Source organism: Pongo abelii, chromosome 21 (genome assembly GCF_028885655.2).
Source record: "Pongo abelii isolate AG06213 chromosome 21, NHGRI_mPonAbe1-v2.0_pri, whole genome shotgun sequence".
In the NCBI taxonomy this organism is placed as follows: domain Eukaryota; kingdom Metazoa; phylum Chordata; class Mammalia; order Primates; family Hominidae; genus Pongo; species Pongo abelii.
Window position 1 is genome coordinate 60863021 of NC_072006.2, and position 12811 is coordinate 60875831.

A 12811-nucleotide genomic window follows, 5' to 3' on the forward strand; every position below is an offset into this window, starting at 1 on the left:
GCGCATGGTCATGGCTTAATAAAGAGCCGCTATTTTTGTTTTTTTCTTCCCCAAATGAGAAAAGAACACTGGTTTGAGTCTTTCTAAAGATGCTGGTGTTTCTGCTGTTCTGTATTGGACCTTCTGTCCTTTGCTGTGAGAAAGAACTAATCCTAGCACTCATTCCCGGGTCTCTCACTAGCTATGTGACCTTGAAGGAGTCATTTGATCTTTCCACGCTTCTGTTTCCTCACCAGTAAATGGAATTCTAATAGTACCAACCAGTTTTAGTATCTGCCAGAACTAGGCTTTTGACCCCTTTCTCAATGAATCTCTTTCTTTTGGTTTACTGAGGAAATGTACTCAGCTATTCAGTGCGCCAAAGACTCTTCTAGGCACTGATGATACAATGTGGAATAAAAGTCCTGGCCGGGCTTGGTGGCTCACGGCTGTCATCCCAGCACTTTGGGAGGCCGAGGCAGGTGGATCACCTGAGGTCAGGAGTTTGAGACCAGCCTGGCCATCATGGTGAAGCCCCATCTCTACTAAAAATACAAAAATTAGCCCGGCATTGTGGCGGGCACCTGTAATCTCAGCGACTGGGGAGGCTGAAGCAGGAGAATCGCTTGATCCTGGGAGGTTGAGGTTGCAGTGAGCCGAGATCACATCACTGCACTCCAGTCTGGGCAACAGATCGAGACTCTGTCTAAAACAAAACAAAACAAAACAAAAAAACGAAGTCCCTACCCTCATAGAGCTTACAGTTGTTTTGGTTAGCATACAAATAAATCATAAATCAATCAGAGACCAACTAATTAAAGGGATTATTTTTTTAAATTCCCATTAATCACAGTAACAAGTACCCCAAGCTTACATATAGCCCTTGAAGTTTCCACATCCACATATTTTCTGGGCAACTCTTCCCAAGTAAAAAATATTTTCAGTGTTTTTATGTTTCACGTAGGTCAACAGGGTAACATCCAATCATAAAGATCTGCCTTCTTGGCAATGGAGAAATTTTCCCATCATATATATGTACAAATACATACATACATACATACATATTAATGACAGAGTCTTGCTCTGTTGCCTAGTCTGGAGTGCAGTGGCACGATCATAGCTCACCGCAAACTTGAATTCCTGGACTCAGGCAATCCTTCCTCCCCCCTCAGCCTCTGGAGCCGCTAGGACTACAAAAGCTTACCACAACGCCTGGCTAATTTTTCTTTTTCTTTCAAGATGGGGTCTCACCATGTTGTCCAGGCTGACCTGGAACTCCTGGGCTCAGGTGCTCCTCCCGTCTCGGCCTCCCAAAGTGCTGGGATTATAGGCACTTTCCCATAATGTTTATAATAATTAAAGGAACAAACAGAGATAGACAATCGCCTAAGAGCAGACAATCATGGATTTTTAGCAAGGGATTTGTGTTCTCATAGATAAAATACAGCCTGTCTCTTGGAATGGGCATGGCAACATCAGTGTATGTTTTATAAGAACTATTATGTCGTCTATTAATGATACTTGATTGTTAATAAAATTTTTTTAGCCTGGGCTTCAGGAAACTGTGAATGAAATACACACACGCACAAACTGTATGCAAAATTTCACACACATGCCATCTACAATATGCACGGCAACACCAGAAAGTTCCAGGCCTTAGGGAGGGTCTTACTTCCTAGAATCTGCTGTAACATCACTTCACAGGATTTGTTGTAAGTGCTTGAGTCACAGCTGGAGCTCAATAAAGATGCGTTCTCCTTTTAAACACAAAAATGTCCATTGATACGGCAGATTCCGTTCACAGGCATCATTAATCGCAGAAACAGAAGGGCGGCCCTTTTCCTCAAGGCGCTCTCAGTCCAGGGATGTGCCCGCTCCGCAGCCGCACAAGCTGGCGTGGGATAGGGTCAAAGAGCGGTGGATGCGCATGGGCCGCCCACGCCCTCGCTGCCCTCCCGGAGCGTGGGCGAGTGATTCCGATTGTGCGCAGAAACCCAGGGTCTCACGGGAAAGAGTAAACCCGCCCGCTCCCAGCCTCCAAGCGACGCTCTCCATGACAACCGGCGCTTGCTAACGGCCCCACCCCTCCCCGCCCCGCCCCGCCCCACCCCACCCCGCTACATCGCGATTAGCGTGCCGCCCCGCCCCGCTACGTCGCGACCAGCTTGTTGCGTCACGGCGGTGCGCCGGAAGTGGCTGCGGATTTCGCCAGAAATCCGGGAAGTGACAGCTTTAGGGTTTTGCTGCTGGCTCTGACTGCCGTCCTGCGATGGGTTGCGACGGCGGAACAATACCCAAGAGGCATGAACTGGTGAAGGGGCCGAAGAAGGTTGAGAAGGTCAGTGATGTGGGCGGGCTCTTGGGGACCCCAGAAAACGAGAGGAAGTAAGAAGGGGGAGCCAGTGGGGTTCCAGACCTGGCTGCGGTCTTTTATTCCATTCAGAGGACTCAAAATTAACAACAGTATTGAGAGTGGACATTCAGTGGTTGCTGACTATTGCCACTCACTGGACAGTAATCTTAACAGGGGGTATCTCATGTAATTATCACAATAGCCCTATAGCTACATACTGTTATCCAGACATGAAGTTGAGGCTCAAAAGGAGAAATTTGCAAAGCTAGTAAATGGCAGAGCCAGGATTTGAACCCTACCTGCGACTAGTAGCAATAATACAAATACCTAGTGTATATTGAGTTTTGTATACACTAACTTCATTTGCTCAGAGAAGCCTTCCCAAACTGTTCCCTTACCACATCCTTTTATAAACTGTCTTATCAGCCTGCACAAGGCTGTACGTGGTTGATTTGTATCAGTCTTCCCCGCTAGACGGTAAGTTCCTGATAGCAGAGGCTGTACCCTTTTTTTCTCTGCAACTAGCATAGTTCTGGCACACTAAATATTTTGAATAAATAAATGAGTGAATAATCCCTAATCTCACAAGTAATCGAGGAAATTATAATAATTTCTTTGCTACTGACAGGGACATTGAGTCCAGGGATATTAAGGTGACTAAGATCGCACAGCTGGTAGGTAGTGAAGCCAGGATTCCCATCCACTTATTTGGGATTTCAAAGTTAGCACTAGTAATTACTTTTTAATGATAAAATATTTGTAAAGCACCTAGTAGAGTGCCTGGCACACGTGGAGACTTCATGTATTCTGATTTAGGAGGTGGAGAGCTTGTTTAAAAAGGTAAACCCCTTATGTCACTATTGTATTTGAAGCATTCCAGTGGCTTCCCATCACATTAAGAATAAAACCTCGTCAGGCCCTTGAGCAGACCCTGTCTGTGTTTCTGACCTCATCTTCTTTCCCTCTCCACCTCTTTCATACTGTTCTAGCTAAACAGGCCTCTTGTTCTTCAACCTGGAGTGTGAGTTCATCAATCTGAAATACTCTTCACTGAGATTGTCACATGATGAGTTTCTTTACTTCATTCAGTTCTTTACTCAAATGTCGTCTGTCCACTGTCGCTGAAATGTGCCTCACTTCCAATATTCTCTCTTCTCTTTTTTACAGTGCCTACCACTGTGTTATTTGTTTATTGTCTCTTTCCCACGTAGACAGGAACCTTGTGTGTCTTACCTCTGTAACCCCTACAATGTGTCAGCCACATAATAGACACCTAATAAATATGTGTGAATACGAGAATGAATGAATACCCAAGAGGATGAAGTGTACCCTCTGATCATACCTACATGTAAACAGGTGAATGCTGGATAATTAGCATTCATGAGTGCTTTTTTGGCTTTCACCAAAAAAGTGTTCAGCTCAGTTTTGTTTTCTTGTGCCCAGGGCTGAAAAGGAGTAGCTTAATGAAAGGCTTGACAAGAAACAGGTGTCGGAAGAGGGTAGAAAAGAAGGAAGAGCGATTCAAAAAAGCCAGAATGGCTAGGCAGGATGGATTTTTATTATAACTATTCACACAACAAATTCTTAATAAGTGGTTACCATATATACATTGTTGTAGGCCCCAGGGCTATAGCAGTGAACAAAGCAGAGTCTAGCCCTGGTGGAGCTTACATTTCAGATCAATATTGTGAAATCTGCCCTGGTTCCTAACACAGAGCACCTAAATTCCTTGTAATTTCCTGGGTGACAGGATCCTCTTTTGTTCTAATAAGGCAATTATTGGTGGGCTCCTGGATGGGGGCTGGTCACCAGAAACACCAAGCCAAGATTAGAAGCCTGGAACTTTCAGCCCCACCTCACCCCCATCCTTCAGGGAGGAGAAGAGGAATTGGACATGGAGTTAATAATCCATCATGCGTACGTGGTGGGGTCTCCATAAAGATCCCTGAAGTTGAGGGTTTGGAGATTTTCTGGGTTGCCGACCACATCCACATGCCAGGAGAGTTACCCCAACTCCATGGGGACAGCCCTGCACTTGGGACCCTTCCAGACTATACCCTATGTACTTCTTTATCTGGCTATTTTTGTCCTTTAAAATGTATTTGTAATAAATCAGCAATGGTAACTAAACTGTTTCCCCACATCTGTGAGACACTAGCAAATTATCAAACCTGAGGGGGGGGATCGTGGTAGCCTTTGATGTACAGACAGAAGTACAGGTGACAACTTGAACTTGTGAATGGCATCTAAAGTCGGAGTAGGGACAGTATTATGGGACTGAGCCCTTAACCTTTGGGATCTGAGGCCATATCCAAATAGGTGGTATCAGAATTGAGTTTAATTGTAAGACACCTGGCTGCTCTCAGCGAATTGGTTGGTGTGGGGAAAATCCCATACATTTTGTCAGAAGTGTTCTGGAAGTATTGAGTGTTGTGAGGGAAAGTATAGAAAAAACACTTGTCTGGCTGGGCACGGTGGCTCACGCCTGTAATCCCAGCACTTTGGGAGGCCGAGGCGGGCGGATCACGAGGTCAGGAGATCGAGACCATCCTGGCTAACACAGTGAAACCCTGTCTCCACTAAAAATACAAAAAAGTAGCCAGGCATGGTGGCAGGTCTGTAGTCCCAGCTACTCGGGAGGCTGAGGCAGGAGAATGGTGTGAACCCAGGAGGCGGAGCTTGCAGTGAGCCAAGATAGCGCCACTGCACTCCAGCCTGGGCAACAGAGCAAGACTCCGTCTCAAAAAAGAAAAAAAACCACTTGTCTTTCCAGTACAGATATGTAGAAACTTAAAAGAAGAAAGACCCTAGAAAAGAAGAGAGACCCTGGTAAACACATTTTTTACTGCTTTTTTGGGGGAAACAATTTTCAAAGCTCTGGATAAGGAGTGATTTGTCACTTTTCTCCCTGTCCCCAACTCTCTGAGGTGCTTTTTGAATATAACCTAATCTCTTGGTGCCTCACTTTCCTCATCTACAAAAGTAAAAATACTAACTCGTAGAGTTTTTCTGAGGATTAAAAAGTTAAGTTATGGAAACTGCTTAGCACAGTGCCTGGCACACAGTAAGCACTTAAGCAGTTTTTACTTCAGAAATTAAATTCAGAGGGCCGGGTGTGTTGGCTTACACCTGTAAACTCAGCACTTTGGGAGATTGAGGCAGGAGAATCACTTGGGCTCAGCAGCTGGAGAACAGCCTGGGCAACACAGGGAGACCCCTTAACAAAAATAAAATAAAATTAGCTGGGAATTGGCGCTTGCTTGTAGTCCTAGCTACTTGGGAGGCTAAGAGGGAGGATTGCTTGAGCCCAGGAGAATTGAGCCTGCAGTGAGCTGTGATTGTGCCACTGCAGCCCAGTCTGGGCAACAGAGCAAGACCCTGTCTCAAAAAATAAATTAATAAAATAAATTCAGCGGGATTGTTTTTGTTTTCTTTTTTCCTTTTCTCTTCCTATTTTCTTCCAAATGTGTTGTCCTGTTAAATTATTCAGGTTTTGCATTTGAAGAATGGGAAAGAGTGGTGTAGTCTACACAGTGAAGGAAAAAGCAAGAATGGGAAAGAGTGGTGTAGTCTACACAGTGAAGGAAAAAGCAAGAATGGGAAAGAGTGGTGTAGTCTACACAGTGAAGGAAAAAACAAGAATGGGAAAGAGTGGTGTAGTCTACACAGTGAAGGAAAAAGCAAGAATGGGAAAGAGTGGTGTAGTCTACACAGTGAAGGAAAAAGCAAGAATGGGAAAGAGTGGTGTAGTCTACACAGTGAAGGAAAAAGCAAGAATGGGAAAGAGTGGTGTAGTCTACACAGTGAAGGAAAAAGCAAGAATGGGAAAGAGTGGTGTAGTCTACACAGTGAAGGAAAAAGCAAGAATGGGAAAGAGTGGTGTAGTCTACACAGTGAAGGAAAAAGCAAGAATGGGAAAGAGTGGTGTAGTCTACACAGTGAAGGAAAAAACAAGAATGGGAAAGAGTGGTGTAGTCTACACAGTGAAGGAAAAAACAAGAATGGGAAAGAGTGGTGTAGTCTACACAGTGAAGGAAAAAACAAGAATGGGAAGGAGTGGTGTAGTCTACACAGTGAAGGAAAAAACAAGAATGGGAAGGAGTGGTGTAGTCTACACAGTGAAGGAAAAAGCAAGAATGGGAAGGAGTGGTGTAGTCTACACAGTGAAGGAAAAAACAAGAATGGGAAGGAGTGGTGTAGTCTACACAGTGAAGGAAAAAACAAGAATGGGAAGGAGTGGTGTAGTCTACACAGTGAAGGAAAAAACAAGAATGGGAAAGAGTGGTGTAGTCTACACAGTGAAGGAAAAAACAAGAATGGGAAAGAGTGGTGCAGTCTACACAGTGAAGGAAAAAACAAGAATGGGAGGGAGTGGTGTAGTCTACACAGTGAAGGAAAAAGCAAGAATGGGAAAGAGTGGTGTAGTCTACACAGTGAAGGAAAAAGCAAGAATGGGAAAGAGTGGTGTAGTCTACACAGTGAAGGAAAAAGCAAGAATGGGAAAGAGTGGTGTAGTCTACGCAGTGAAGGAAAAAACAAGAATGGGAAAGAGTGGTGTAGTCTACACAGTGAAGGAAAAAGCAAGAATGGGAAGGAGTGGGACATGGAATATGATGTATGTGAAAATGTCATTCAAGGGCCAGGGAGGTTCTTATGTCTGGATTTTCATACTGTGGATAAAGTTTGATGTATCCCTTAGTGAATAAGCCCCAAAACACTTATTTCTGTTAAATTGAACATTTTATAAAGAATTATGTAGTCTTTGTTCTGAACTTTAAAAAAAAATGCTTGTCTTCTCAGTTCTTAAGTCTTTAAATTCTGCCGCAACTTAGCAGGCTTTCCCATTGTTAGAAATTAATCTAACACACTTTTTTTTCTCTTTTGTATGGCCTCCCTAAGTTATTATTAAGATTCAAATGTTAATATTTGTATGTGGCTTGCATAAACAGTTTAATAATTTTATATAATCTCTTTTTCTTTGTACATGTCATATTTAGATGGGCCTTTATTTGGTGTAGCATTAATTACTTGTGACTTTTAAAATCCTGATTTCAGCCAGGCACAGTTGCTCATGCTTTCAATACCAGCATGGGTGACTGAGTGGGCGGATCAGTTGAGTCCAGGAGTTTGAGGGCAACATGGCAAAACCATGTCTCTACAAAAAATACAAAAATTAGCCAGGCGTGGTGGTGTGCACCTATAGTCCCAGCTACTCCAGAGGCTGAGGTGGAAGGATTGCTTGAGTCCGGGAGGTGGAGGTTGCAGTGACTGAAGATTGCGCCACTACACTCCAGCCTGGGCAACAGAGTGAGACCCTGTCTCAAAAACAAACAAACAAAAAACAAACAAAAAACCCAACTTCCTATGTCATTATCTTTGATTTAAAAAACAAAAATCATTACAGTGTGGTATTACTGAATATACTTTTATATGTAGAACTGTGAACCATGTGTCTTTCAGAGTTGAAAATTAATTGAATTTTTTGTTTTTTATTAGGTCGACAAAGATGCTGAATTAGTGGCCCAGTGGAACTATTGTACTCTAAGTCAGGAAATATTAAGACGACCAATAGTTGCTTGTGAACTTGGCAGGTATGGTTTTTACACTTAATCAAGATGAGTTTATTAAGTGATTTTGAGGAGAATTTTGATGTGTAAATGCAGTTTTCCATTCATCAAGCAAATTTGTGAGGCATAGGTTGTCGTTCCCTGTCTCTGAACATAGTTCTGTAGTCTTTAATCAGTTTGGTTTATTTAATCCATGGTTTGAAAACTGAGGGGCTGGGCTGGGCGCAGTGGCTCACACCTGTAATCCCACCACTTTGGGAGGCTGAGGAGAAAGGGTCACTTAAGTCTAGGAATTCGAGACCAGTCTGGGCAATATAGTGAAACCCCACCTCTACAAAAAAATAAAATTAGCCAGGCATGGTGGCATGATCCTGTAGTCCCAGCTGTTCAAGAGGCTGAGGCAGGAGGATCCTGTGAGTCTGGGAGGTTGAGGCTGTAGTAAGCTATAATTTCACCACTGCACCCCAGCATGTGCAAGAGTGAGACCCTGTCTCAAAAAAAAAAAAAAAAAGCAAACTCGGGCCAATAGAAGCTCAGTTATAAGCATAAACACGTGAAGTAGCCATGCGAGGAACGGGAGAGAATGGCAGGGAGTGGAGAATACTGGAGAGTCCATGTCCTGTCCAAAGCGGGAGCTGCCACTCAGTTCCAGCCAGTTTTTACAGCTCAATGGTGTGGGCCTAGTGATTCCACGCCTTCTGGTTTTAATTTTTAAAGAAAAAGAGGAAATATGTACTTATACATTAAATTTCCCAATTAAAAAAATCCTTGTTCAGGTTACATTCAGCCTTCTGACTGCCAGTTTGTCACCTTTGATTTAAACTAATTTCTTGCTGGATGCATTGGCTCATGCCTGTGATCCCAGCTCTTTGGGAGGCTGAGGTGGGCGGATCACCTGAGGTCAGGAGACTGAGACCAGCCTGGCCAATATGGTGAAACCCCGTCTCTACTAAAAATACAAAAATTGGCCAGGCATAGTGGTGGGCGCCTATAATCTCAGCTACTCGGGAGGCTGAGGCAGGAGAATTGCTTGAATCCGGGAGGCGGAGGTTGCAGTGAGCTGAGATTGCACCATTGCACTCCAGCCTGGGTGACAAGAGTGAAACTCTGTCTCAAATAAATAAATAAATAATTTCCTTCTTTGCATGCTCTGGAAATAGTTGAAACAGGGTTAAATTTACTTTTTAATAATTCAGGGCATTTCTCTTACCAAATGTAAATGACTTTTGGATTGTGTTCAGTTTATTCTTCCTCCTTTGGTTGTTTGAAAGTTGCTTGTTGACATAATATTCTAATACTTACTATTGCAGACTTTATAACAAAGATGCCGTCATTGAATTTCTCTTGGACAAATCTGCAGAAAAGGCTCTTGGGAAGGCAGCATCTCACATTAAAAGCATTAAGGTAACACGAGTGATTCGGAAGTGCTGTGAGGGTCTGAAAAGTGGCTGAGGTTTATTTTATAGAATTTATACACCTTAAAGAGTGAACTCAGAAATTTGGGATTCCATTCCCACACGGCCATCTAATACAGGTATGATCTTGAGAGGTCACTTAAATCTCAAGCCACGAGTTCCACCATGCATACTTCCTACATTATAAATCTGTTGTGATTTCACCTGTGTGTTGTGCTTTGAAAATTTTCATGTTCTCTATTAATGTTGGGAGGCATTATTTTTGTAATTAAGATTCACCTACTTGGATTTTGGATTTGGAAGATACTTTTGTAGAATTAGATAATTTTATGGATCACTGTTAAATCATGTGGCTACCATTTGGTGATTAGAGGTTCTGATTGGCAGTTAAAGTTCTTTCATAAAAGTTGAAAAAACAAGTTTTTTTAATAAAGGAAGTTTCTTGAGAGGACACAACTTTTTAAATATGGTCAGTGGGGAAAAAAACTCAGAAAGGTAGTAAAGAATTTGAGAACCATCAGGCTAGTCAAACCTTTCATCTCACTGTAAATGACTCACTTGAGGCCACAGAGCTAGCGAAGTACTTAAACCAGAACCAGATCCCCTAACTCCCAGTCTAAGGCTCTAGGTTTTGCCTTCTTTTTCTTTCTTTCTTTCGTATTGTTATATTAGGCTTTTTGTTCAAATGCTTGGGGTTGATGATAGGATGTGTTCATTTCAGGCAAATTCGTAATTCTGAAATGTAGCTAATGATAATGCTCTAGAAATTATTCTGATTTTAGTGGTCTTTTACCTTGTGGAAGAGAATTTATTCCTGAAAAACCTGTGGTAGTATGAATCATCTAACATCAAAAATGTGGTGAAGGATTCTTTAGTAGTTCATAATGCTATGATTGGGTTTTCATGTGCACATGTAAGATGTGCCTGTCTCAAACCTTGTTGTGACATCAGCACGTTACCCATCTGATGAGGAAAAAAACACAGTTATCATTGAAATTAATTCGTACAGTTCTATACTTAAAATACTTGTAATATTCAGTTTTATGTGGTTGAATCTTTAATGGAAAAAAACTCCAAGAAATTACAACAGTAAAGAAAAAAAAGGATACAAATAAAACAATGCTAATACATAAGATTGTCATTACCATCAATTGATAGTCCACAAATACTCAGAGCAGAGAACTCAGTGAGATGTGCTCATTCTCGTCCAGGAAGCTGATCGTATGAATGGTGATTTGCCTTTCAAGACACTCACCAGCAGCTCTCTAGAGTGTTGAAATCAAAATGGTCTCATTAAATATGAAGAAATGCCTCAAATGCAAAAGTAGAGTTACTGTATCAAATTCCTTATAAAGTTGGGAATTCTTGAAAACCTGAATAGCTGTGTCTTAGAGTATGACAGTATTTTCTGGCTAATATTCTGCCTTAGCTCATTAGGAAATGGCCTCAGATTTTACTGTCTATTCAATGATTTTATATATTTTTTTTTGTTTTTGCTTTTTTCAATGATTAAATAAATGTGGATAGTCAGTAACATGAAGCAGCCTCAGAGAGGATTCATCACAGGGAGAAAGCATTCTCTTCTGGATGGAACTCATGCAGAGCTTTCTGTTAGTGGAGTAATTTTTTATATAAGAAGGTACTTTTCCTTAAGTTAAAAAAAAGTGTGTAGTAGAAATAACCAATTTACTTGCTAGTCAGTGAATTGAAAAAATCTTGTTTTCTGTTTTCCTTTTTTTTTTGAGACGGGGTTTTGCTTTTGTTGCCCAGACTGGAGTGCAATGGCACTATCTCGGCTCACTGCAACATCCTCCTCCGGGGTTCAAGCGATTCTCCTGCCTCAGCCTCCCGAGTAGCTGGGATTACAGGCATGCTCCACCACACCCAGCTAATTTTGTATTTTTAGTAGAGACGGGGTTTCACCATGTTGGTCAGGCTGGTCTTGAACTCCTGACCTCAGGTGATCTGCCCGCCTTGGCCTCCCAAAGTGCTGGGATTACAGGCGTGAGCCACCACGCCCGGCCTTGTTTTCTGTTTTCTATTTATGGTTTAATATTATATCCATGTTTCTCATGGACCAGAGGAAAGTAACTATGAGGAAGAGATTTTGATGGGAAGGGCTGGAATAACAATTTGTTGACTTAGGTGGTTAAGGCAAAGGATGATCTATTTATCAAATGAATTGTTAAAATATTAATGGTTTTTCCCAGAATGTGACAGAGCTGAAGCTTTCTGATAATCCTGCCTGGGAAGGGGATAAAGGAAACACTAAAGGTGACAAGCATGATGACCTCCAGCGGGCGCGTTTCATCTGCCCCGTTGTGGGCCTGGAGATGAACGGCCGACACAGGTTAGTGACGGACCTGGGACAGATGATGTGGGAGGCTGAAGGAATACTGCCGGCTTTGGTGGCAGTGGTGCCGGAGCTTAGCAATCATGTGGCTTGCTTTCTGGTGTGCTTGGGTTTGGTAGCGCCTTGGAGGAAATGGTGCTTGGTTGGTGGCAGTGGTGCTGGAGCTTAGCAATCATGTGGCTTGCTTTCTGGTGTCCGCGGGTTTGGTGGCGCCTTGGAGGAAATGGTGCTTGGTTGGTGGCAGTGGTGCCGGAGCTTAGCAGTCACGTGGCTTGCTTTCTGGTGTCCTCGGGTTTGGTGGCGCCTTGGAGGAAATGGTGCTCGGTCATGAGCGTGTTCATTGCCATCAGCCATTGCTACGGGACTTCCAGTGAGACCCAGCCTGGTCTGCGGACTTCCGTTCTTGAGGTGGGGAAACAAAACCTGAAGTGAAGTGGGATTCCGAAAAGTTCTCATGTGATGCTTATGAAACCTGAGTTTAGTTCTTAGATCATCTTTTCCTGTGGGACAGAAAGCAAAGGGCAAGTGTTTCCCACCAAGCAAATCCCATTTCCATCCAGTGACTGATTTTTAATTTTTATTATGTTTTATAGTTTTATCCTTTTTTTTTTGAAAGTAGAGATAAGGTCTCACTTTGTTGCCCAGGCTGGTCTTGAATTCCTGGCCTCAAGCGATCCTCCTGCCTCAGCATCCCAAAGTGCTGGGATTGTAGGCGTAAGCCACCATGCCCAGCCACTAATTTTTATTTTTGTAGAGATAGGGTCTCCCTATGTTGCCCAGGCTGGATTCAGATTCCTGGCCTTTAACGATCCTCCCAAAGCGCTGGGATAACATGTGGGAGCCACTGCACCTGATTACAAGTGCCAAAAGTTATGCGGTAGCAGGCAGTTATAGAAGCTGTGGTTAATCAGTCAACCAAAGGCTCAAAAACATGGTAATTTGCCTTGAATTTGTAGCTAACAGATTCTCTGGCTGTAGCACCAGGAATATTATGGTTGAGATGTGTGTAGCAAATGTAAGTAACCTGTATATTTTCCTCTTTAAAAAATACGAAGGGTTGAATGGGTTAGTACATGCTTTTTCATAGGATGTCTCACTAAGCAAAAGCATTAAGCCCTTTCCCCCACTCTTGAGAAGTACAGTC

At 42.8% G+C, this 12811-nt stretch overlaps 1 protein-coding gene and 1 non-coding gene across 4 annotated transcripts in view; both read left to right on the forward strand.

Moving 5' to 3' along the window:
- The first annotated feature begins 328 nt into the window (after positions 1–328).
- The window catches only part of RTF2 (replication termination factor 2), a 57627-nt gene continuing 45144 nt past the window's right edge, over positions 329–12811 (forward strand). For 2 of the 3 annotated variants that reach the window (XM_024238515.3, XM_054541455.1), the window contains exons 1-4: positions 329–2317; positions 7829–7923; positions 9210–9303; positions 11525–11664. In XM_024238515.3, the coding sequence (XP_024094283.2) occupies positions 2249–2317; positions 7829–7923; positions 9210–9303; positions 11525–11664 (398 nt within the window). In that variant the 5' untranslated portion in view covers positions 329–2248. 3 annotated transcript variants of the gene reach the window in all.
- On the forward strand, positions 10181–10283 carry LOC112130421 (small nucleolar RNA U13). The gene has a single exon (XR_002912691.1). It is a non-coding gene; the product is annotated as a small nucleolar RNA U13 (small nucleolar RNA).